This window comes from Prunus avium, chromosome 7, assembly GCF_965620075.1.
Source record: "Prunus avium chromosome 7, drPruAviu1.hap1.1, whole genome shotgun sequence".
NCBI classification, from domain to species: domain Eukaryota; kingdom Viridiplantae; phylum Streptophyta; class Magnoliopsida; order Rosales; family Rosaceae; genus Prunus; species Prunus avium.
In genome coordinates, this window is record NC_142290.1 from 32,285,389 (window position 1) to 32,310,395 (window position 25,007).

General features: G+C 37.2%; 5 protein-coding genes across 8 annotated transcripts; 2 read left to right on the forward strand and 3 right to left on the reverse strand.

Moving 5' to 3' along the window:
* Positions 1 to 3,124: 3,124 nt before the first annotated feature.
* LOC110752973 (geranylgeranyl pyrophosphate synthase, chloroplastic) lies at positions 3,125 to 4,829 on the reverse strand. The gene has a single exon (XM_021953757.2). It carries the CDS (start codon positions 4,456 to 4,458, stop codon positions 3,346 to 3,348), a length of 1,113 nt encoding a protein of 370 aa, XP_021809449.1. The 5' UTR covers positions 4,459 to 4,829; the 3' UTR covers positions 3,125 to 3,345.
* A 538-nt stretch (positions 4,830 to 5,367) lies between these two features.
* LOC110752972 (dolichyl-diphosphooligosaccharide--protein glycosyltransferase 48 kDa subunit) lies at positions 5,368 to 9,703 on the reverse strand. Of its 3 annotated transcripts, XM_021953755.2 has the most exons (15): positions 9,263 to 9,701; positions 9,033 to 9,169; positions 8,817 to 8,942; positions 8,527 to 8,580; positions 8,295 to 8,408; positions 8,045 to 8,100; positions 7,897 to 7,938; positions 7,487 to 7,562; positions 7,206 to 7,277; positions 6,972 to 7,097; positions 6,785 to 6,889; positions 6,285 to 6,368; positions 6,120 to 6,163; positions 5,853 to 5,947; positions 5,368 to 5,486 (listed from the first exon to the last, which is right to left on the reverse strand). In XM_021953755.2, exons 1-15 carry the CDS (start codon positions 9,528 to 9,530, stop codon positions 5,452 to 5,454), a joined length of 1,434 nt encoding a protein of 477 aa, XP_021809447.2. In that variant the 5' UTR covers positions 9,531 to 9,701; the 3' UTR covers positions 5,368 to 5,451. The 3 variants fall into 3 exon arrangements, with proteins under 3 accessions (XP_021809447.2, XP_021809446.2, XP_021809448.2); XM_021953754.2 differs by lacking the exon at positions 5,368 to 5,486 and having other exon boundaries at positions 5,632 to 5,947; positions 9,263 to 9,703; XM_021953756.2 differs by lacking the exons at positions 5,368 to 5,486; positions 5,853 to 5,947 and having other exon boundaries at positions 5,987 to 6,163; positions 9,263 to 9,699.
* Positions 9,704 to 10,364: 661 nt separating this feature from the next.
* Positions 10,365 to 13,475, forward strand: LOC110753027 (NEDD8-conjugating enzyme Ubc12). 2 transcript variants are annotated; one of them, XM_021953821.2, is made up of 6 exons: positions 10,365 to 10,645; positions 11,500 to 11,613; positions 12,240 to 12,348; positions 12,717 to 12,795; positions 12,912 to 13,028; positions 13,111 to 13,475. In XM_021953821.2, exons 2-6 carry the CDS (start codon positions 11,505 to 11,507, stop codon positions 13,246 to 13,248), a joined length of 552 nt encoding a protein of 183 aa, XP_021809513.1. In that variant the 5' UTR covers positions 10,365 to 10,645; positions 11,500 to 11,504; the 3' UTR covers positions 13,249 to 13,475. The 2 variants fall into 2 exon arrangements, with proteins under 2 accessions (XP_021809513.1, XP_021809512.1); XM_021953820.2 differs by having other exon boundaries at positions 10,366 to 10,534.
* A 156-nt stretch (positions 13,476 to 13,631) lies between these two features.
* Positions 13,632 to 16,670, reverse strand: LOC110753035 (Major facilitator superfamily protein). Its single transcript, XM_021953831.2, has 4 exons — positions 16,404 to 16,670; positions 14,964 to 15,587; positions 14,636 to 14,811; positions 13,632 to 14,498 (listed from the first exon to the last, which is right to left on the reverse strand). The coding sequence occupies exons 1-4, from the start codon at positions 16,478 to 16,480 to the stop codon at positions 13,900 to 13,902; spliced, it is 1,476 nt and encodes a 491-aa protein (XP_021809523.1). The 5' UTR covers positions 16,481 to 16,670; the 3' UTR covers positions 13,632 to 13,899.
* Positions 16,671 to 21,466: 4,796 nt separating this feature from the next.
* Positions 21,467 to 24,063, forward strand: LOC110752976 (protein BZR1 homolog 1). Its single transcript, XM_021953759.2, has 2 exons — positions 21,467 to 21,982; positions 22,669 to 24,063. Exons 1-2 carry the CDS (start codon positions 21,758 to 21,760, stop codon positions 23,395 to 23,397), a joined length of 954 nt encoding a protein of 317 aa, XP_021809451.1. The 5' UTR covers positions 21,467 to 21,757; the 3' UTR covers positions 23,398 to 24,063.
* Positions 24,064 to 25,007: the final 944 nt, after the last annotated feature.

Consider the following 25,007-nt stretch of genomic DNA (forward strand, 5'->3'; position numbering starts at 1 on the left):
TGTAGACTTTTTTTTCTTTTTTTTCCTGGCTTGTCAATCAAGTAGCTGCTCACATGCGATGCAATGCATTATGCAATGGTAATGGTTACTGGCTTTAATTAAAAATTCCCATATTGAAAGGTTGAGAGGGTCAAATTATTTTCTAAAGTCTAAGTCTAACCAATGCCATTTCACCTAACACCTGCATCTCACTAATGAAATAGTATGTATAGAGAAAAGTTTTTATTTTTTATTTTTTTGAGTTCTAGAAAATAAAGAAAACTACCTGAAATTTGTTGGATATTTGTTGAAACAAAGTTTGTGAGTTATGGCTTAATGGGAAGTGTATATGTGGGAATGGCAATGAGAGAGTGGCAGAAATTAACTTTGTTGGAGGTAAGCCTTTGGTGGTTTGTGTGATGGAATTTGTAGAAATTAGCATAGAAAAGAAGCAAGACGTGTCTTGGGATAAAATAAAAGTGAGAGATATATCAAATTAAATACATGTAAGGGGACAAAGGCATGTCGACTCTTGATGGCTTTGACCATGACTTCTATGGTCTGCAAGTTGATAAGAACTTCCTGGAGAGACAAAAGTGCATGTCTTAATCTGAGGTATCATCCAGCATTATAGGCTGTGGAAATAGTTCCTTCCTCCCTCCCTCCCCATCAATTATTTGTAGAAAGTAATGGAGTGTTATGTTATGTGTGGTATGGTGGCATATGTCATGTCATGTTAGGTGTGTTATGTGTGCCTCATTATATACATCGAACTGGATTGTCCTGTTAAAATTATTGAATAATTTCATTTAACCATAAATTCTTAAGCAAAAAATTAAACCATGTATCTGTTATAAAAAAATATAGTTTTCTTCTCCGTAAAGCTAAATACAAAAATATTTATATCATAAATCTATATCTATATATATAAAGCAAAAGGCAGAGAATGGTGAAACATTCAAAATACCAGAAAATGTCCTTGGTTAATGCAAACATTAAGAATTGAAATTATTAATTAAATGAGGATAATATGGTAAATTCACACTTTTTCTTATTTATTAAAATTAAAAGAAAAATCGGATAATGGATCCTATTTTTATGGAACACAACTACCCATTATATTTTTTAATTCTAAAATAAAATTTTAATTTGTTTTAAAAAAGCCTCTCGCAGGCGCGAAAGCGCGTGCGGAGAGGCTAGTATATATAAAGCAAAAGGCAGAGAATGGTGAAACATTCAAAATACCAGAAAATGCCCTTGGTTAATGCAAACATTAAAAATTAAAATTATTAATTAAATTAGGATAATATGGTAAATTCACACTTTTTCATATTTAAAAAAAATAAAAAAAAAGAAAAATCAGATAATGGCCTATTTTTATGGAACACAACTACAATTATCTTTTTTAATTCAAAAATAAATTTTAATTTATAAAATAAAATAAAAATAAAAAAAGCCTCTCGTAAGTGCGGAAGCGCGTGCGGAGAGGCTAGTAATATATAAACAAATTGGAAAGCTTTTAAGGTACAATGAAATTAAAGAAAACAAATTAATAGGTAAGTAAAAGTAAAATAAATAATAAATAATAAGGTGAGTTTGGTACGGTGAAGCACGTCGAAGACGTTGTTCTAAAGCCTTTGTAGCCTCCCTACGTGCAGGTACTAACGGTCTACAAGACTCCAAGATACGACCATTTGTACACAAACTCAAGATCTGCTATGAGCACGTTCATAGGTATCCAAGTCACAGAACCATTGCCAAAATAATAATATAAAGTAAAGAATATATATAAAAGTAGAAAAGGAAAGAAATAGTTTGTGGTGGTGATTGTGGTATGTAATATTATGATGATGTATTGTGGTTGGCACAAATGTGGAGGAGGAGTGGCCTTTTATAGATATCCAAGAACATGTAACCTTTACCAACCAAAAAATTAAGGCATTCAATATAAAAATAAAACCTAAATATTAAATATTTATAACCCCCACAATAAATAAAATAAAACAACCAAAATAATAAATAAATAAAAACGGTTAAATTTTTAAAATCTTTTAAAATTCCAACAGTATCCTATAAAAATATGGCTGAATTATTATAATTGAATTGGACAATAATCCAATCACACACACCATCTGAAATATGGCTAAATTTTAGGTAGAAGATGAATTAGAAACTTATCCCTCTGAATTCAACCATTTTGTGAGGATTTGAGGGGATAGTTTTCTTCATGACTAATCCAATTTTTTTTAAGGACATTTCCTATTGAGAGATGCAATAATATACTAAACTCACACATACCACACAAATGCTAGGACTCAAACCTAGGACTTTTCATGGAAAGAGCAATTGTTTCAAATCACTACACTAGTGGGTCCTTTGCTTGACTAATCCATTTTAATCCTTCAACTTGATTAAATTTGAAAGTTGACATTCAATTCTTATTTCAACATACCGTGGATAGTGAGTTATGGGCACCAAATGTGATTCATTGCATGGCTTAGACTTAAAGTAAGTTGGCCAAAAAAAAAAAAAGAATAAAAAAAGAAAAGAAAGAAAGGATGGATGTTCTTATAGAATGTTGCTTCTCCAAAACAATGAATGATACCAATTACATACCTTACCAAATTCAGATTCTTCCTATCTAATCCTCTAATTCTTTCCATGTATTCCATTCTTATTTAGAATCCATGTCCTCAAACATTCAGTGTACATTTGACCCAAAAAGAAAACATTCAGTGTACTCAATCAAGGTGATGAACCTGCTTAAGCACCTTGGGCAAGTCCTAGTTGGACAAATAAAAAGACCCATAGAAAATAAATGGAAGTTTTATGGTTTATGGAGACACCATCAGCATGGACTGGCCCAAGAATCATAACAATGGAGCCCCAAAGTTGAAATCTGTAACACTCTACCAAAAGTTTGCGGGTACAATTGAAATCGCAAAATTCAGAAACAGCAGAGTGGCAAGCAACCTCGTACTGAAAAACGGAAACACTACACCAGCGTCTGCAGCAATCATTGCGATTTAATTTGTTGAACCAGGACGATGCCGTCCATCGGCTTCTCATTGCAATTACCTTGTACCAAGAAGATGCCCAAATATCAATTTCAGATTGAACAAAGAAAAAAAAGTACACAGATTCATGCAAAAAAATAAAAAAAAATTGTATAATTTTGACCCAACCCTGTGGAAGGATGATATGCTAACTGTGACACAAATCTCACCTGCTACACTCATCCTTTTTCTCCAACACGACATGAATTAAATACTAAGCTCAACTTTTTTCTTTTTTTAAATTGAACCAACTTTCAGAGATTTTAATTCTGAAAAACAAACAACTCTAAAATTACAACAAAAGGGTTCTTTAGTTTTCCCTGTGAGCAATGTAATTAGCCAGAGCAATTAAAGGCGCAGCCTTTTCAAGATCGAAACCAGAGAGCTGTTCCTTGGCGTCTTTAATGAGCTTCTCAGCAAACTCCCTAGATTTCTCAATCCCCAATAGCTTGGGGTACGTGACCTTATCAGCCACCAAGTCCTTCCCTGCCGTTTTGCCCAATTCCTGTGAAGACTTGGTCACATCAAGAATGTCGTCGACGACCTGAAACAGCAACCCAATGTACCTCGCAAAAGTCCGGAGCTTTTCGGTTTCTGAATCCGACCCGCCTCCCAAAATGGAGCCCAGAACCACCGCACACTCGAGCAAAGCTGCGGTTTTGTGGAGGTGGATATATTCGAGCTGCTCCAGCCCCACATCGGCCAAGCCCTCTGAGTTTATGTCCACCACTTGACCCGCCACGAGCCCTTCAGCCCCGATTGACTTCGCCAGTTCCTCAACTGCTCTGATGATTCTCTCAGGCGAGACGCCGACTGTGCTCACGGCGATGTGCTCGAAAGCGAAGGCCAAGAGGGCGTCGCCGGCCAAAACGGCGACGTCCTCCCCGAAGACCTTGTGGTTTGTGGGTTTTCCGCGGCGGAGGTCGTCGTTGTCCATACAAGGCAAGTCGTCGTGGATCAACGACATGGTGTGGATCATCTCGACGGCGCACGCCGCCGGCATGGCCTGCGAATGGGACCCGCCGACGAGCTCGCAGGCGGCGAGGCAGAGGACAGGCCGGACTCGCTTGCCTCCGGCCAACAGAGAGTAGCGCATGGCCTCGTGGATCATGGCCGGGTCTCGGATCGGAACGGCGGCGTCTAAGGCTTGGTTGACCGAGTCGGCAGTTTGGAGCATGTAGGACTTGAAATTAAAACTGGGTTTTGCTGATTCTTCTTCTTTGAGGGTCTGTTGCTTGGTGAGAATTGCAGAGACGGAGAAAGGGGTGGTGGACCGACGTCGTTTTGGGGGTGCAAATGAAACGGGCATGTTGGTCTTCAGTGGGTGGACGAGGCTGAAAGGTTGGGATCTGGATCTGCCTGCTTGGTTGAACATTGAGCAGGTTTGGATTTGAACCCATGTGCTCAGATTCAAGCAGCTCATCTTTCTGGAATTTTATTTTTTTTTGGGTTTTTTGGGTTCAATCCAATTTGCTCAAAGATGGTTGCTTTGCTCTGAAATTTCCGCAATGGTGGGGATGGGTGGATGGATTTACAGTATTATATTGGTGTGGAGGGTGAAGACAGTTTTGAGAGTCATTATAGGTCTTAATAGGTCCTTCCAATTATGCAAGCTCACATTCCCGTTTTGGAATTGCAAAGAGAGAAAGAAAAGAGTGGCAGTCTAGAGAGAGAAAGTGTAAGAAGGGTGGTAGGGGGGAAGTGGTAAGAGCAATACAGAGGCCAACCAATCAAGTTGGGGGAGGAGGCCTAGGTGGCAAGGATAGGGTTTTGGGTTGGGTGGAATTGCAAGGCTCTGTGACAATTGGCATTTTAATGATTTTACATACAAACTTTCTATGTACGTGTGGTTTTGTGTGTGCAATTCCACGTACCAAAACAACACAGATACCTTTTTTTTTTTATTTTCTTCTCATTATTATTATCTGATTAATAAGTGATTCTTTGGATAATTTTTTTTTGGAAAATTAATTGGCAAAAAGATTGAAAATGGTTTGCTGCTGAATGGCCAGAGCATCACGTGCATTTCGTTTTACAGGTTCAGTGTCTTTTGGGCCTTTGTCAAGACGATGATTCTTAATCAAATGTTTTTTTTTTCTTCACAAATCTACTAAAATTGTCAACCAAGGTTCAGTTCAAATCAAATATAAACGTGTTTTTTTGTAGCACAACAAACAAAATGTGTTTATCTGGTTTTCCAAGAGATAAGGAGACAACCCAGTAACTAAATTGACTCTATTTGTTAAGAGACATGGAAATCCTCCAATTACCATTAACAAATTGATGTTCCAGTCTTCAACTTCAATTTGTGTAAGTAAAATATTATTGTGTTCCCTCAAGTCAAGCCAAGCCGAAAATGTTTACAAGTTGGAAGTGTGAATCACGATCTCCAAGAAGACTCAAATTTTGTCCCATGTTACAGATGTGAGAGGTCACTTTCCCAGTTCTTTCCTGCATGCATGCATCCGACCCCATGATTGATGATTCATTCACATAATGAAATTAAAATACCAAGATTTTTTCCTTTTTTAAATGAAAATTCATATAAACCATAACATTGATTTTTTACTATTTAATTTTTAATTTTTCCAAAGTTGAAAAATGTCCACGTTCAAATCCCCCTCCCCCCTCCCTCTCTCATACTATCCCACAAACAACATGAGCAAGCAACCACTTCCTTTAGAATGACTTTTCGAAGAAGTGCAGGATAATGGTTATCAAGAAAAACAGAGGACTTGACGATAATGCCTCTCTTTGTATAATTTTCGGAAAATTGATGTGACTTTTGACCCCAAAAAGTCAGATTTGAGTCGACACCTGCTAAATTTGTGGATGCTTGTCTACTTTTGGCTTTTGCACCGAACGACCAAGTGGCCGGCCAACACCACCTCTGTGTGCAAGCCAGGCAGCAACTGCAATGCAAACAACATTTTTGGGATAACGCCAATATGTAGTTACAAGGTCAGTATTATCATTATGCCATTAGCTATCAGAAGTCTCTCAAAAGAATGTTAACAAGAAAACTAAGGCAAGTAATTTAGAGGTATGGCCAATGCAAAGTTTTCTCGTGTATCAGCATTTTACTTGTAGTACATGAAGACAATGCTGAAGATAAAAAACCCAGCCATCTGCAAAAAGTGAAACCAAACAAACATTTATCGAGAGGTAAGTGCAGATTTATCGACAGATAAGATCACAAGAGAGAGAGAGAGAGAGAGAGAGAGAGAGAGAGAGAGAGAGAGAGAGTACTGTAGTAAACGAAGCTCCATAATACGGGAAAGCGGTGGTTATAAATCGTTCATATTCATTATGCTGGAAAGGCCGTACAGGGATCTGAAATTTGAATTTTCCATAGAGGTAACATGAGAAGAACAATCTTGTTATAACAAGAATAGACTAGTTTTAAAATCTTATAAGGTTTCCCTAATTAGCAGTTGAGCACCATAACTACCCCCCACAACAAACAAGGGACAGTTTCGAACTGTCATGTTTTTGACATCATATTATCTTATTATATCAGACAATTGCCATTTAACTGCCCAACTATTTGATCCTTCTTTCATGGGAGCTCACAAATTTACAGTCATTGATTTACTCTCTTTTTTTGGGGTAAACAATTAATGAAGGAAACTAGAGCTCTCATACAATATGATCAAGTTAGTAGTGGACAAACAGATCATAAAATTTATAAAGCCATAACAACAATCAAACTGCTTTGTTAATGAAAGGTGTCTAAACCAAAAGCTGACCTGTTTGGAAAGGGATAAGCTAGTGTACCCAAGCCTGTTATACTCAACCTTAAACTGGAAAACCCCATAAACGTCAGGGACCTTGAATGACGTATGGTACAGTCCCTGAAAAATCAAATATGCATGTAAACAAAGATGTTCTAGATTTCGTAAATCAAGTCCAAACATGGTCTTGGGATAAGAATACCTTCTGATCAGTTGCCAGAGTTTTTAGCACATAAGGGCTCATCATGAAGAACTGCACTTGAACATCACCAGCCACATATGGTTCCCAGCTCTTTCCAGACCACTCATATATCTCAATGGAATAATCCTGCAAATACAAAAGACTAAATGATTCCAGTGCATTCCCTCTGTTTAGAAATTCAGCAAATATATATACATATATGTATATAGATGATAGCTGTGTTGAGGGCATTACCAGATCATCATTAATTCTATAGATTGCAGGTTCATCAGTTTCTCCAACTTTGTGGTGTCTAACATTGACAGCCTGAAAATAAAGGTCATGAATTAACACAGAAAAGACAATGCACAAGGATAAATGATAAACAAATACCTAAACATATCAAGTATAAATTGGAAGTAAATGCATTGATAACTGTAATATCACAGATTCAAAGCCTCATTTAACTTTTAGAGCTCAAAACTGATGCAAACCATAAATACTAGTAATAGTTCACGATATATAATGAACCTCACCTTTAGATGTCCCCTTTCATGGAAGATCCATTTGCTAAGTTCAGTCACAAACTGTTCATTACCAGACTTTTCATATCTGTCATCAAAAGTTTCAGGATAACGTGAATTTTTTGCCTTGATCAAGCCACTTTGGAATGAGTATCAAACCATTTTCAGCACAAACAAAAGGACAGGTTACATATGAGTCCATGAGAATGAAAGAGAGAATACAAAAGTATTGAATGGAAGCTTCCCGGAGTCTTCAGCACTTAAGATTACATAGATTCTGTCTTTCTTTGAAAAAAGAATCTAAATTGCAAGTAGGTTTGCCGTGTGCTCAACTATATGTAGGTAATAAGTATGAAAGCAGCATATAACCAAAAGATAATGGGATAAGTAATGAAAAGCAGCAATTTAAAGATTTTACTCACTTCCTTGAGCTCCCAGCCTTCTGCACAGCTGATTTGAACAATCTGAATCACAAGCAGAAATCAGAAGTAAATCCTATAAACGAAAAACAATTAAGGACAGATAAACCACCAGTGATAAATGAATCCATATAACCAATTAGATACATACTGGTTGCTAAACATATCTACAGAGCCTGAGATCAAAATCCGAGCATTGTTTCTAGCCTGCAATTTAAGATTTCAAAATGACTCCATCAAGTTCAACCAATGTGGCAGGTGATGGTGTGAAAAGGAACATAAAGAAAATGTCCCAATTGCTCACAAAAGACTTTCGCATTGTGTTTCAGAGATGGAAGCAAGCTTAGGTGGAGGTTCATATAATAGACAAACATTGTTTCCAGAACACAGAAAGAACTTACTTGCAGAACAGAAACTAATGAAATAGCAGATCCAGTGAGTGATGGAGGATAGGACAATTTGGCATTTGGGTTAGCAGAATATGCTGAAGGAGATGCTGAAAGAACTTTTAAAACCTACGATTATACCATAGACCACAGAAAGAAATAATCCGTTATCTCAACGCCATTTAAAACCCACTGAAGAGGTCATAAGCAAAAGAGTTCAGAACTTCAAATGCAGATTGGAGCTTACCAAGCTATTAGAAGCACTTAACGAATGTGCAATCCCTTTGAAAAGTACAGGGGCCTGTCGCGTAGAATGATAATATATAAGACATTTTAAAATATGAACATTGAAGTGATCGATACCATTTTTGCATAATGATATTGAATAATAATCTAAAACACAATGCAAAGTACTGAAATCAGAGAGCAAGAAGTTTATAACTATTAACACATTTACCACGTTAGATTTAAGCAATGTGGGCATATGTAGCAACAAATTATCCAGTAAGAAAATATGTTTATGAAACTTAAACCGACCTCGATCTTATTCTTTCCCAGAATCACATCAGATTGAATAAAGTCATCGCTGGCAATCAATGTATGGTCCCCTTGGGTCCCCAACACTGCGTAATTGTTGTGGTCGATAACCACAGCTGATGGATCCTGCACGAAATCAAAACCATATTCATCAATGACATTACTTTCTACCTTCCATTCATCTAAATTGACCAAATTATGAACAATACAGCAAACCTCATCGAAATCGACCCCGCATTGCCTTGAAATACTGCGAACCAAATCAGATGCAGAGGCACCAGCTGCCAAGATCAAGTCGTGCCCAGAGTCAACGAAATCAAGCACAGCCTGAAAATCCAGAGCTCCTCCAAACTCTTAAAACCCAAATAAATAAATAAAATCAGATTTCATTGCAAGGAATTAACCAAAATGTGTCATTCTTAGGAGTTTCTGATTGATGAACTTACGGTGGGCGGTAGGAGAGAAGAGAACGAGGCCGTCGTACAAGTACTGGTTATAGCGCTGGAGCGAGAGGGTGGGATCGTCGGCCAGCTTGAAGTCGAGATCGAAGCCGCGGGAGATGAGAGAGTGGAAGAAGATGGAGTGAGAGGATTGGAGAGAGAGGTCGTCGAGGAGGACTAGGAGGCGCCGATTGGTTGGGGCTTCGGGAGAGAATGAGTGGCAGAGCAAGGGGAGGAGTGAGATTAAGGTGACTAAGACGGAGAGGCTCGGCATTGTTGGTCTCTGTTCTCTGAGCTCTGTGGTGGTTGGTTAGGGTTTTGCAGAGATGGGTACTGCAGTGCTGACCGTTGAAGACAGGTTTTGGCGCAAGGACTTCGTTCGTTCATCTGCGCGTGTCGTGTTCATTTCCAGTGTGGAATGCACACACGTGCGAATTTTACTTCACTACCTACAAAATAATATTTTTGAATATTTTGGAAACCATTTATATATACAAGTGTAGGTTTAAAGGAAAAGGGATTGATTATATCATAAATAATGGTGATTAGATAAAAAAGAAAAGTGTATTAGTATATTGAAAACTAGTATGTAAAATTCATGTAGCTCAAATGGTTACGAACAATTACTTTGTATTTGAGGTACTGAGAAAACTAATACTAAAATACTTAATAAAGCTTCAAAATTAAGCATAAACTAAACTGAATTGGTATGGTAATCAATAAGGAGAGATAATTCATCATTCTACCACGAAAGTAAGGGGTAAGAAGATGTTAGTAACTTGACCTACTGTAAACGTTACATTCTACCACTGAAGCTACAAGCCCACAACATTCATACATATTTTAATTACGTAATTCCAAGTATTTTATTTCAAGCATGATTTTTGGAAGACTAATTTTACCAATTGGGCCTTCATCCCTGGCTTCAACAAGTTTGGGCCAACAAGTTTCCTTTAAAAAACAATTAAAAACAACAACAAAAAAGAAGTCTAATTCTAAACATGACAAGTAAGCATTGCCGAGTTTCAAACTTGTTTCCTTATCATCTCTCTCAGAAAAGAAATAGCGTACAAATAAAGCAGCACGACTAGTTTGTCCCCACACCGACGCATCTCTCTATCCCAATAAATCAAAGACATAAACCCCAGAGACGCTTAATTGGATAAGTTCCCCAAAACCCCAAAACGACAGGTCGTTCTATTTCCAAATCCGTCTCTCTTTCCTCACTTTCCTACTCATCCACCACACCCTCTCCTTTGCAAGCTTCTTCTCAACCAGGTCAGCATCTACACATCGTAATAATAATATATACATATAAAAGTATATGTATCTGTCTCCAAGTCTATTTCTTTCCTTTGCCTAGTTAGATTTTCCAGGAATTCCATTCAGGTGCTTAAACGACTGAACTTTTTTCTGCCCTAACCCGTATTTTGTTTTTTTGTTACTTTTGTATGATTTATTATTCTACCACTTGGGTTTTGGCATCTGATTGGATAATTGTGTTTGTAAACTTGGGGAGTTTATTGGGTTTTAGCTTTTTGAGAGCAAGATTTGATTTTTTTTTGTCTCCCTGTAACTGTTTAAGAAATTTGTTAGTGGCTTCACTTCTCCTTTTCTTGTTAATATGACTTCATATTTCATTTCTTCTTTTTATATGATGGACTTGTCTTTATTTGAAAAGGCATTACTATTGTGAGGATTTTGTTACTGTTTGATCACTTTGAGATTATTGTTATGGTGATTAAAGATGAGATTGTAATTTGTTGGAGAATATCATCCTTAATTTCATGATTTTGAGTATAAAGCTGTCAGTGAATGGACAATTGTATTGCCATTTAGCCTGATAGGACCTCAAAAGAAAAAAAAAACAAAACAAAACAAAAAGAAAAGCAAAGAAGATGAATTAAAGGACCATTCACCAGTGAATATTGAGGTTTCCTGACTTGTTTTTTTTGGTTGGTGTGTACTAAATTTGATTTTCATTTGGTTATTTTTGACTTCATGTTCCACAAGAAAAAATTGGCCTGCTTGGCATATCTTCTATAGTTCTGTTTAGATTGATTCACCCCTTACTTTGGTCTTCTTGTGTGTGCAGATTCTATGTCATTGTTTTTCCATGTCACAGATTCTTTGTCTCACGATCTTTTTTTGTTTTCAAGCTACCAGTGTGATTGTTGTTATTAGCACAAAAATATAACCCCTTTAGGCCCTCTAGGATAATTGTTTATTTTTTTTATTTTCAGGAGATATGATTAGGCTATTCAAAGTAAAGGAGAAGCAGAGAGAACTTGCAGAAAATGCCAATGGAGCATCACATGTTAAGAAGCAATCTGCTGGGGAATTACGTCTTCATAAAGGTTTTCCATCTCTCTAATTATCATATCCTTTGATTTATTTGAAGCTCTTACTTTTTCAATATTCTTCTAGCTTTTGCATGCCCTTCATTTCTGATTCCAGAAAGAGTTTGTTGATTGATTAAAGCAATATGGATCAGACCAGTTAGATGGTTTCTATAATATTGACAGTTGTATTTGTTTTTGGGTTGAGTGGTTTTTGAATGATGATATAGAACATCCTTCTTGGTCCTTGGTTACGCAATAAGAATTATTTAAAGGGTTCTCAGGTTGGTGGGGCTTTGAAGAAAATTTAGAAAATAACAGTTTTTAGCAAATGGATTAACCCCATGGACCGCTTAATGTGTATCTTTTTGTTCATCAAGTTGAGATAAGTTTATGCTGAGTACAGAGTCATTATCCAATTGAAATTTTTAGCATTCTTGATTGCATATTTAAATGTTGGTGCTACAATAAGTCATTATCCAAAAATGCTATAATTTGGTTAAGGAGGCAGGTTTTAAACTGCTTCTCTTGCTGAATTATTTTTACTGGTTTTTTTGGACTATGCGTGGAGTTTTATTGTTTCACTAAATTTGACCATCCATTCGTTTAAAAAAATATATTATTTGTTGTGGCATCTGATGCAGATATATCTGAGCTGAATCTACCAAAATCTTGTAACATTTGTTTTCCTAATGGCAAGGATGAGCTGATGAACTTTGAGGTTACAATTCGTCCAGATGAAGGCTTTTACTCGTAAGGATTTTTTCTACTCTTTGTGTGCAAAAGTTTCTTCAAACAAAGGTTTTGTCACAACTGCACATACTAATTTTAGACACGTATCCTTTGTCAGAGAAGCTGGGTTACTTTTTTGTTTTCCACACACATACACATGCATATCACTCACACCAATATGTCTACCAATATACTTGTGTACGAGGATTTTCAATTGCAAGACACTGCAGCCATTGTTTTCTATGTAATGAAGTCAACACGAACACAAGCAATGGTGTTGAGGGTTATCATATTGTTGTTTCTTAGCAGGAATATATATATTTTTTAAACCTCGTGTAAAATTAGCATAATGATTAGTTTTCTAAGTTCTCTTCCATTTCTTGTTCCAGAGGTGGTACATTTTCGTTTACTTTCCAAGTTGCCCCTATCTATCCACATGAGGCACCAAAAGTCAAGTGTAAGACCAAGGTAGGCTTATGCATCATATATGTTTCACTGTTTCTTGTTTAACTTAAATCATGTCTTCTCTTTTATTTGATCGCTTATATGATCCATTGTCTCTACATCGTACAACCCACTGACAGGTCTACCATCCTAATATTGACTTGGAAGGGAATGTCTGCCTCAACATCCTACGAGAAGATTGGAAACCTGTCCTTAATATAAACACTGTCATCTATGGATTGTATCATCTTTTCACGGTAACATCTTGATAGTCCTCTGTGATTTGTTGCTATTTGGTATCTGAATGTTGCTTATTTTTCTCTTTAATTTTGTTTGCAGGAACCAAATTATGAAGATCCCCTAAATCACGATGCAGCTGCAGTGTTGAGAGATAATCCTAAGATGTTCGAGTCTAATGTAAGAAGGGCTATGGCTGGTGGGTATGTGGGGCAAACCCTCTTCCCAAGGTGCATATAGCTATTGTTTGGTAGCACCAAAGTGTCAATTGACATATTATCAATGCTTGAAATGCAAGTGGGGTTGTAATATTTGTTCGCAGATTGCATTTTCTTTGTTCTTTTTTTTCCTTTTTTTTTTTTTATCTTTTAATTTCATCAATGGAGTTGGGCGCTTTAAAATGTATGTCACTGTAACTTTTGGGATGCTTTGTATCTTGATGTGTAATAAGGATAGGTTGGACACAATGCATCTCTCTCTCTCTCTCTCTCTCTCTCTCTCTCTCTCTCTCTCTCTCTCTCATACAAAAGTAAGTTTGATTCTTTCCTGATGAGCCTTTCAGATGTGTCATGAACTATTCATGGCATGCTAAACCATTCCAAATATGCAAGACATTGGTTCCATTGAACATAATCACTCCAAAAAGTGGCCTAACCATTAAAGAATCACAAAATTTAGTGTGCAAACAAAATTAGCTTTGGTATCAGAAGTCTTTTAGTATCGAAATTAAAGCGTGGCTTCTCAAACTAGTCACCATATTGCAGCTGAAGGCAAGAGTAGGAGAAGACTTGGAGGACCAGAATCTCCAGAAATGCCGTAGGCTTGGAGAAGCCGCATAATACTTCTCACTTTTAGTATCATTGATTGCTCCTTCAAACTAAGAATGACTTCTCACCTCATCTCTTCCTCTTTCACACTGGCCATTCTAGCATTTTCACGGTCCTTCCTGAAAAACAAATACAATGGCGTATAAAACAAGCAACACAAGCCAAATGGAACAGCCATCATTGAAAGAAGCCCTTGAGATAATGCAAAGGCCTCCCGGGTAGACCCTTTAATCGGATCCACTGATTTTGCATCGTAACCAAACATCTTCTCTGAAAGAATTCCGACCAAGGGAGCTGCAAAAGAAGAGAATGATCCTTCGAAAGCACGATCAAAGGCGTAAATCATGGTTCGGTGTTTGACAGGGACAACCTCAGCAAACATAGGACCATTTGCAGCAGTAGCATTCCAGCTGATAGTGAGACCCATCAGCAAGAGAGTGACAGCAAAGGTGTAATAGCTGCTTACTGACTGTGGAATGACTTTAAGTAAGAACCATGAGAAGGGGATGCCCATGAAGGCGCTGAACTGAGCACACATGATGCGGCCTGAGTGCGGGTAGATTCGTGACATTCGATCTGCTATTAGTCCTCCAAGAAGAGAACCCATAGCACAGCCAACAGCAAAAAGACTAAGGAGGGCTGCTGTGCTGTTGTGATCAAAACCTGCAAAATGGAATTAGAAGACATCATATGTCATGAAAGTAGAAGTTTGAAAATTCGAAGCTCAGAAACAAAAAGGAGGGCAGAAAAGATAATCAGCAATTGTTTCATTGAAGTATGGAATTTGCGGTAGTGCTTACCGATCAATTCAAACCACATAGTGAAGAACACCATGGCAGTCCATGGTAGTGAACCAACAATACCCTGCAAAACAATTATTTGGAACGTTTGCACTTTAACAACTGCTTTCATGGCCGTCCAAGACTCGAGCCAAACTGATGCTGCACTTGTAGGGCCCTTAATTATCAAATCTTCCCTGCAGCATAAGGTAACCAAATCACCATATATTGATGAATTCTTTCTCCATTCACAAACCAAAGTCACCACATCTATAACTTGTTAAAGAATTTGAAAGCTGATATAATAGACAACAAATTTAAAATGTATGATGAAATAATTGCCCCGTACCTATCAGAACTATGGTCAGTACCATGAGTGAAATTAACTGTTTTTCTTGGGTCAACCACAAACAAGAGAACAAGGAACCCAATTAGTGAACTTAGTGATGCCATCAGAATGAAAGCACAGCGCCATCCTGGTACATTCCAGTAGTGTTCACCAGCCATAAGTGTGGCCAGAACACCACCTCCAATGCCACCCAAGGAACCAACAAGGCTCACCATCCCAAATCCAGCCCCTCTCACTCCATCCTTATAGCTATCAGCAATAAAAGACTGAAGTGCTGGTATAACAATTGCCAATCCAAAACCATTCACTGCTCTCCAGAACGCAACTTCAGCGAAAAGCCGGCTTGCACCAACTGCAGCAGTTGACAAGGCCCAGCAAAAAGTCCCCATTGCCAGAACTGTAGGGCGATCATAATTAATAACTAGCACACCTGCAAGGGGTGATGCCATTCCCTGCACAAAGTTCCTAATGAAAGTGAGATAGCCCAGGTCAGATGGCCCAGCATTGAAAGCCTCACTCACTTCTTTGTAAACTGAGGGGAGGAGATTTTCATCTGCACGCTCCATTATAGCAGCAAAGTTGATAAGAATGAGGGACAGAGAAATCCCAAATATCTTTCTCGTTCTGTGAAAGAAAGGGTTACATATGATCAAAGGATATAGAAAGCGGCTACATGGAAAGCATAATTCTTGAGTAAACTTTCATCAGCCACACAAGCATATACATCAGAAATTCTATTCAATCCAAATTTCAAAGTGGATCAGAAATATGCAGGATGGTTTTCCGAAACAATCATATTAATTAATCATCTCTATAGACTATCATGTGTTGACAATCCCTTTAATGGTTTATATTTGGACATGTAACTTTGAAACAATGTACAGTTTGAGAAATTAGTAACACCACAGATAGGAGCTTAGCCACATTGTGAGGAAAAACATTATTGCTAGAGATATTTTGATTGCTATGAAGGTTTTCCTAAAAGGGTAAACCAAGTCAGCTGCTTTGAATAGCCTTAGAGGGAGAGGGACCAATCAATTAATGAACTCTCAATCTGAAAACTCAGCAAAACACATTCCACAACCAATGAATTCAAAGCAACAAAGCCGTGAGAATGAACCAATTTATAGTAAAAAGAAGAAAGAAAAAGATGCCAAGTCATATACACGAGAAAATTCCAAACTTTTCAAAACTATCACTAAAAATTGACATTTAAAGTAAAAAGGGAAAGGCAATTGCTTCAGACATCAAGAACCCAATAGCACGAGCAAATTTTTCTACCAAAATAATTTTTTATACAAACAAACACACTGAGCCACTGACAAAACAGACACATATGCATGACCCATGAATCCCAGAAAAGGAAAAAAAAAACACTTCCAGAAACTGAGGAACGACAACATGGGAAGAATCAAAGAAACGATGGGGACTGTAACTCACCTCATGGCTTGCAAACTTGTGAAAAAACCAGGTTTCGATCGAGAAGAAGTAGATGTGAAGCCCCGTTTAAGGCCCATAAACCCGAACCAAAGAAAGAGTTAAGAACCCACCAGCCCAAAGAAACCGGGAAGGACAAGTCCTCTGCATCTGTGGCGGATCTGAGACACAACACAATCTGACCTCCCACGGTCTCGTCACCAAATTTCCAAACGAATATTCAAAGATTGTCGTCATGGTATCGAGTTATTTACAATCGGATTTATCGGATTTGATTTGATTATATCTTTTATTTATGGTCGTTTTCAAAACATGCGCATCTCCAATTGTTATTGTTTATTGACTTCCATGCACAACGCGGGGTTCGATTTCGTCCGTTCGATACGATGATCCAAGACTGACGTGGAACCTGCACAAACGGCTGCGTCTCTTTTTTTTGTCTTTTATTTATTTCATTTTTGGGTGCACTTCTGACGTGTAACCATAATTTCGGGCCTGTTTTATTTTATTTTATTTTATTTTCGGGCCTGTTTAGAGTGTTTTTAGCATTAAATAAGGGAATATTTAAAATACGGCCTGTTTAGAGATGGGCCGTCCTCTAAAATTTCAGACTGTTATATCACATTTGGGCCAAAATCGAATTGAAACTCAATCAAGATTTTCTTCTGTCTTTTTGACACAAGCGCTAGACTCACGGAGATTTGAACACATGAATTCGGACACATGAATTCAGGTGCAGGGTAACTAGTCTTGCCCAGACTTTCTTCTATTTCCCTTTTTTTAAAAAAAATAAATTAAAATAATAATAATGAAGGCAATATTCTATTAATAATAGGGACTCTATCATATTATGCTGCACGTAATTGTCTTTTTAGAAAATTAAAAACATTGGGTGGTTCGCAATAATACTAAAGGCAAAGAGCACGTGGGGCTCTTGTCCGAAGTCATTGTCGGATTACCAAAGACCACATCAAAATGATTAAACTTTGTTCTGTATATAGGCAATGCATGAACAATGTTTTTGGAACAATAATTTAACGACATTATTATTTTGTCAAAGAAAAAATAGATATTTAGTTATATATTCATTTTTAGCATTAATAATATAAATAAATCCTACACCATTTAATTTCTATAAACAAACAAAAAAAAAACTCAAAAAATGACAGCTGGCACTATTGAGTTTAATTTTGATTATTAAATTACTTTGATGAACTATTGAGTGTTTTGAGTTTTTTCATAAGGTTTTGGGGTTGGGTTTGTTTTAAGAAATCAATAGCAGTTTTGTAATTTAAAAGAAGTTAAAAAGCCTTTTTGTTATATATGGTTTTTTTATAATTTGAGCTCCTATATTGGATATAATAGTGAATCTCCCGAAAAAAAAAACGCAAACTATCAATAAAAATAATTGATTAATTGGGTTTTTTGTTTCAATGTGTGATTAATTTGAAACCATTACAATAATTTTTTTTTTTAAAAAAAAAGTTATATGCATATTGCATACGAACGTATGAATCATGATGACAGAGTACAAGTCACCTTGTGCATTGAAGTTAGGGAATAATTATGGTTATAATTATGAAAGCAGAATTGCACTTTGGAATAATTAAGACTGGATTATAAAAGTGTTTAATTATAATTAATTGGGAAATGGTTGGGCTTAATGGACCCCCACGTGGTCTCTTGGACCAATGAAGAAGACCAATAAGATTACTTACTTTCTAGGAAAACGAAGATACACGGGCATTGGTCCCCGCCAAAACGGCACCGCACGGCTCTCTGTCCCCCGCACGTGTGCCAAGTCTTGTTGCCTTCACGCCTCACGACTTGACTTGGCCAGCTTAGCTTGGCGGTCGGTCGGTCGCTTTCCCTCTCAAAAACCTTAGCTGGATCCGCACGTGCTCCTTGTAATTAATTGAGATTTAAGAGCTAATTAATAATACCATACAAATATTAATGCATATTAAAAGCGTATTTGTTGTTCTTAATGCATTTCGTGACATCTTCATTTGTTGCACGTATTTCCAAATAGTTGAGCAACAACAATTGACCATTCGTTGAATGGCCATTCAGTGCTGTTGTCTATTTTGCTTCTTTTAGTGTATGATTCTTGCTAATTATTTGTGGACAATCAAAAATATATATTCTACTTTTTCTCCTGTGAAAAAGTATAATTGTTGATTTTCTGAAATTGATTCTCAAGTAAATGTTTCTAATTTAGTTAGCGTGATCAAACAAGTTGTTCTTTAAATTCTATAATTAAAGTGTGTTGTATCGAGTAGAAATGCTTGAATAACTAATCAATGGAATATGTGAAGTCAAAGAGTGTATGAGAATGAGAGTTTTGATTTGTGAATCATATATATAGTAGGTGGATGTTAAACCTAAGGATTGATATATGACTATAATTTTTTTGAATAATTACTATGTTGAGTTAATATGTATCATTCTCTAATATTACAATTCTACATCATTCTTAAAAAATCTCTTTTCTATATGTCAAACTTTTAGTTAAATATCGATCGAGAATGGTTCATACACACATGTACGTGCACCCCTTTACTTCAAATTAGTGGTCAATTCAGTCCGCTTAAATTCAGACAATCAACGCTAAGCCCATACTTAAGATCTTTGTTCTAATTTCACATCTTCCTTAAAGCGGTTGTCAAAATGGACTTAACACCATTCTTATATGAAGCTCAACTCTAGGGCATTTACCCCAACACCACCTAAATTCTTAGAGAAATTGATAATTAGATTAGGAAAGCCCTAAGAATTTCTGCTAAGCTTTACTTATTACATCCGTCCATATATATAGTAGCATAAATTTATTAAAAGATTCACGTCAATCAAATATTGGAGGAAAATTACCAAAAAAATAAAAATAAAGAAAAATAGGTGGTGGGAGCCACATTCACGTGTAGAACCAATGGTGGACACGTTAAAGGTGGTAGTGGTCCTTGTAGACGGATGGGGTGGTAGTGGGGTTGCTTGAATTTTCTTTGTATATAGGGTTTTGTGTCGCACGTGTGGAGCCGACTGACACTGCAAAAGTACCATCCAGTCCAACATGATTTGGAGGCTATTAAGAGGCGTGGGCCCTACACTTTTTTTGTTCTGAATTCTGAGCTCTTTGTTTGTCCGTATCTGTACCGTTCAAACTGAACATCACGTCAGAGCAACCCCGAATACCGGAGCTAGAGAGAGAGGAGCATCTTCTATTTGAAAAATACATAAATATTTAGAATTTACATATTAAAGCTAAATACTTAATAGCATTCACAGTGGGTGTATTTTCGGGGGTGTAAAGCCACTTTGATATCCCTTTACACTTTTAGAGGGTGTAAATACATTTTTTGCTCCAATGGAAAACAATGTAAATCCAAAGATGCATATTCGATTTGTTTGTGGTAATTCATTTTTGTGTTTTTTTTCATTCTGTTTTATCTTTTTAAAATTAATTTTGTATGTGTTAGATTTATTTTATTTTTCCAAATAAATGGACCTAACAAAATTTTAAAAATTTAAATTTGGAGAACATATGATTTTACCTACAAACTAACATAAAAATATCTATGTAGAAATTTATAATTTATTTTAAACATTTTAAGGTATTTTTTCTAATATTTCAGACCATTGGAAGTGCAATGCAAATTGCATAAAATATGGGCTTTCCATTTTGAATTCCAATTCTTCTTCTTCCCTTTTTCTCTTGTGGGTCCCGCTTGCAAATTGTGGAGGCTATGTACTTAAATTAACAAGCTTTCTATTATGTATCCAAAATAACATGAGGATATAAATAAGAGTCTAGAAAAATAGAGGGGCGAAGGCCACCCTTATGTGCTCACCTAATCCCCTTAATGTGTGTCTACTTTTTGTATTTGGTCCTCCATTCTAATAATATAATATCATTTTTTCTCGGTCCAAATTTGCGACAATTGAGAATTAGCAAAAAAAGGTGCTGATGATATTTGAGGAGTGAATTTGAGAAGTATCGATAATATACTTAATATGGTATTTTCTGTTAGTATTAGTAGACGTTTTTTATTATGCATAAAATCTCAAGGAATTAAATAAATGAAAAAGAAAAAATAGAGGTGCATAAAACAGTTGGAGAATAGAAACCCTAGTAGTACCTAACTAATCTACGTCAGTTTGCTAATATCATTGAAACCATCCGGCAATAATCACTTGCCCTGTTTTAGAAATGAAACTACAGTGTTTTCTGATACGGTAGGAAGGAATACAGTGTTTTTCTAGCCCCGAATGAACACAAACACTTGACTGGTCTTATTTTTGTGTGGCTGTGATTTGCTGGATCTTAACGTGACTCACCTTTTTCTTTTGCTTTTTCCATTTTTTATGATTTTATAGGAAAATATTTGCTTCATTCATGAACTCATACTTTCTTGCAAATCAGACTTCAACATATATGTATAAACTCTTCACTCTCCTTTTTTGTGTTTTTGAGAAATTATTTTGCTTATGATATGTGTCAAACTATATTTTGCACAAGGAAGCAAATAATATCCAATAAAAAGTGAAAACTCACATCACCAAATATTTAGATTAGTCCCGAATACTTGTAGTCATCCACAAATCGTATGTCTTAAATAAATTTGAATACACCAACTAGCTCTTAGTCTAGTGATACTTCTCTTCCCAATATTGAAAGATGTCTTAAATCGAAACTCCCAACACTCATTGATAAAATAATAATAAAAATAATAACTACTTATAGGTCGCTCGTGAGAATCTACAAACTTACGACATTTGAGTTTACCACTTACATTCTTACATTTTTTTTTTCTGCTTATGTTTGGGCTTATTTCAATCGAGCTCAAAGATTTTCATTTCTTCCATAGACACAATATTTTGAGTGAACATAAATACCAATGTTCGAGCTTAAATTGTTAAGCCTCACAACAAGTTTTAGATTCTAGGAGAAATTAAACCCCATTTTAATCTCTAAACTCTAAGCAGGTGGTAAAACCTCAGAAATCTCATGGGCAGATAGATTGCAATTTGCATGATATGTGTGCATAGGGAGGGAAGAGAACAGATCGCGCATAGAAAAAAATAAAAAAATAAAAAAGGAATGGGAGTTGCATTTCTCCTCTTCATACAATAATACTCTCTTCGAATAAAGAAAGCACTTTCCTCGTGAGAGAGGCAGAAAAATAGTGCCCCTCTCTTCTCTTCTCTTCTCTTCTCTTCTCTTCTCTTCCCACTGCTACACAACACAACACACCACACCTTCTCTCTTTCTCTCTCTCTTTCCCACAAGAAAATTGAGAGTCCAGAGAGAGAAAGCTCAAAGGGTAAGCAGGTGGGTGACCTGACCAGGAAAAGCTAAAATGACAGGGGGTGGGTCGTCGGGGAGGTTACCAACATGGAAAGAGAGGGAGAACAACAAGAGGAGGGAGAGGAGGAGAAGAGCCATTGCTGCTAAGATATACTCTGGTCTCAGAGCTCAAGGCAGCTACAAGCTTCCTAAGCACTGCGACAACAACGAGGTCTTGAAAGCTCTCTGTGCTGAAGCTGGCTGGGTCGTTGAAGAAGATGGCACCACATACCGCAAGGTTTGGATTTCTTGTCCTTGTTATTCAGATTCAGCTGAATCAGCTCTTTTTTAGATTGGGTTTTGCTTTTCGTGTTCATAGATCTGCATGCACATCATGTTGAATCTGTAAATCCTTGCCTTCTTGCTATACCCCTGTTGGGTTTTGATCTTGTTGGATCATCATTGGGGAAGAAGTTGAGCAATTTTTAATTGTTTGAAAGATTTTTATATTTTTTCGCAAATTAATCTGTTCCACTAAATGCCAAACCCCCCTTTGATTTTTGTTTTCTCTGTAATTGAATAATAGCACAGGCATGTTGCATATCTGTTTCTCTGTTCTGGTATTGATATGAGCTAGGATCTGGACTATAATGAAACGGTCTTTTCTCCTTTCGTCTCTCACTAGATTTTGTTACTTAAAAAAAAGGGATATGCATTTGCTATGATTTGTTGATAGTTAAGGATGAAAAGGTTGTGATTTGGTCCTGCAATTTTGTTTTTGATTTGTGGGTGAGATCTGTATCCAGCAGGTCATCAATTTACCCTGCTTCATATACTAATTTGTTGAAATCCAATTGTTATTTGAACAAAAGACCCTGATTATCCAAGCAGACTTTTTATTATTATTTAGCTTTCTGTTAATCCATTTCTTCATTCATATTGTACTTGTTTAATTTTTGTTTTAAATGTCTATTTTGGATACAGGGATGCAAGCCATCTCCAATGGAAATTGCAGGCACTCCAACAAATATGAGTGCATGTTCCTCTATTCAACAAAGCCCACAATCCTCAGCTTTCCCAAGTCCTGTGCCATCCTACCATGCCAGTCCATCCTCCTCTTCCTTCCCAAGCCCAACTCGTTTCGATGGAAACCCCTCCACTTACCTTCTTCCGTTCCTGCGTAACATAGCTTCCATTCCTACAAATCTTCCTCCTCTTAGAATATCCAATAGTGCGCCTGTAACTCCACCTCTTTCTTCTCCAACCTCTAGAGGTTCAAAGCGAAAACCTGACTGGGACTCCCTTACTAATGGCTGTCTAAACTCCTTGCGCCACCCTCTTTTCGCAGCCTCTGCCCCTTCAAGCCCTACACGTCGCCACCATCTTACACCTGCTACAATACCAGAATGTGATGAGTCCGATGCTTCCACTGTGGACTCCGGTCGTTGGGTCAGTTTCCAGACAGGGGCACCATCAGTAGCTCCACCTTCACCCACATTTAATCTTATGAAACCAGTGGCTGAGCAGAGTGTTCTTCAGAACACTATTAATGGGCATGGGGGAATGGCCTGGGGGAACACTACAGAGAGGGGACGAGGCTCAGAATTCGAGTTTGAGAGTGGCACACTGAAAGCTTGGGAGGGTGAGAGAATACATGAGGTAGGGGTGGATGATCTGGAGCTTACACTTGGAAATGGGAAGAACCATGTTTAAGCTTCCACAGGAAGGTTTAGCTTGAGGATGCGTATAACCAGGAGGGAAGATCTTAAGATGTTATCTGGATTTCACTGTGCATTTCTCAGTGGTAATTCGTTATCTTTGCAGCTGAGTAGCATTGCTTGGTGTCTACTTCGATTTCTGCCACAATTGGGAGACTTCAAAATCTTATTTGGTGCATCATGTATTTCGTTAAATGTACAGTTTACTCTCTCCTGGGGCTGTTACAGAATCAAATCCCCTATCGAATTTGTTGGTTAAAGAGCAATGTTTTGGGCACACTTCACAGAAGGCCTTCAATTCTGAAATCTTTCATGTGGAGAGGAAAGAGACAAGCAAGTTAAATTTGGGGGTGCCATCTTCTCTCAGTTATGTATGAAATATCTTCTTCAGTTCTTCATTGGTCATAGGCCCCTAATTAAGTTGTCATCAGTGGGATATAGTCTCTCCAGCTTGAAGCACATAGAATGCATCTTCTCTGGAGCACATACTCATTTGTAGACACTATTGGAGAATCACATTCTCAAATTTGTTAAAGGTAGTTATTATTAGATCTATCTTGTCAGAAAATAGTCTCTTTCTTTTTACCTCTAAGTACTGTATTAGCAATTCATGACATCAATCTTTCATTCCATGTCTAAAGTTCTTATTAGACCTTCATAACTCGAACCGGGAGTTGGGTGTTTCTAATTAAGCTCGTTTCGGATATTTTTAACTGGGGCTTTTAAAAACTAGGTGTTTCTAATTAAGCTCGTTTTGGATATTTATAACTGAGGGTTTTAAAAGCTAGGTGTTTCTTTCAGTCTTTCAGAGAAACAATGAACCATAAATTGGGAGGACAGTAGGGGCTAATGAGATCTGCAATAAGTTTGAATGTGATTTTCTTCTGTAGGGCCATGTCCTTGTGCCTGAAGGTTTTGATTTCTTATCCATTCATATGCAAGTCATACTTAGCTTCCCTGTAGTTTGTTGCCTTGTTGTGAGTTGTGAGTTGTGTGTGGGGGGTGGTCAAAAAAGCATCTTAGAACGAAACCTCCTAGAGGGCCCTTTGCCATGTGATATGTGCATCTTATGAATCCCATGTGACCTAAGCCACGCTTGATGTCTCAGTGTACCAACCAATCCAATAACTTTGCTTCCCAATTATTGGTGGATCTGCTTTTGACTGCATTGCTCCCTCAAGCAGCCCTGCAGTTCAATAATCGATATGAATCTGTTCATTTCCATCTTTTGCACCAGCAAGTTTTATTCATATAAATATTGACCCAAAAAAAAAAAATATATTCATATGAAGAAAACCCAGTTAGAGGAATAGCAGAACAACACTTTTTGGGTTGGTCACTAAGATAATTGGCATGATAAAGAGCAGAGCTTCTAATTTCTTGCGGGTCAGTTTATGCCAGCCTTTATCAAAATAGCCGTGCTTGGGTCAATTGCCCATATGAGAGTGAGTGGTTTCCAACCATTTATGCATGTGCGACCCGTAATGAGAGCAGAGCTGCTATTTACATGTGGGTGACTGTCCGTAGCAAAATCCTCAAAGTGAATATATACTAATGCTGAGCACAAGTCTCTGCTATAGATGATCCAGCCCTGTAATGTGAGTA

Coding starts and splice junctions, on each gene's coding strand:
- LOC110752973 (XM_021953757.2), bottom strand. CDS start 4,458: ATGAGCTGCTTGAATCTGAGCACATGGGTTCAAATCCAAACCTGCTCA.
- LOC110752972 (XM_021953754.2), bottom strand. CDS start 9,530: ATGCCGAGCCTCTCCGTCTTAGTCACCTTAATCTCACTCCTCCCCTTG. Junction 8,943..9,032: donor GCGGGGTCGATTTCGATGAG/GTTTGCTGTATT, acceptor GATTTCGTGCAG/GATCCATCAGCTGTGGTTAT. Junction 7,563..7,896: donor AAGGCTGGGAGCTCAAGGAA/GTGAGTAAAATC, acceptor TTTTGATGACAG/ATATGAAAAGTCTGGTAATG.
- LOC110753027 (XM_021953821.2), top strand. CDS start 11,505: ATGATTAGGCTATTCAAAGTAAAGGAGAAGCAGAGAGAACTTGCAGAA. Junction 12,796..12,911: donor AAGTCAAGTGTAAGACCAAG/GTAGGCTTATGC, acceptor ACCCACTGACAG/GTCTACCATCCTAATATTGA. Junction 13,029..13,110: donor GATTGTATCATCTTTTCACG/GTAACATCTTGA, acceptor TTTTGTTTGCAG/GAACCAAATTATGAAGATCC.
- LOC110753035 (XM_021953831.2), bottom strand. CDS start 16,480: ATGGGCCTTAAACGGGGCTTCACATCTACTTCTTCTCGATCGAAACCT. Junction 14,812..14,963: donor ACTGACCATAGTTCTGATAG/GTACGGGGCAAT, acceptor CTTATGCTGCAG/GGAAGATTTGATAATTAAGG. Junction 14,499..14,635: donor TATGTGGTTTGAATTGATCG/GTAAGCACTACC, acceptor TCCATTTTGCAG/GTTTTGATCACAACAGCACA.
- LOC110752976 (XM_021953759.2), top strand. CDS start 21,758: ATGACAGGGGGTGGGTCGTCGGGGAGGTTACCAACATGGAAAGAGAGG. Junction 21,983..22,668: donor ATGGCACCACATACCGCAAG/GTTTGGATTTCT, acceptor TTTTGGATACAG/GGATGCAAGCCATCTCCAAT.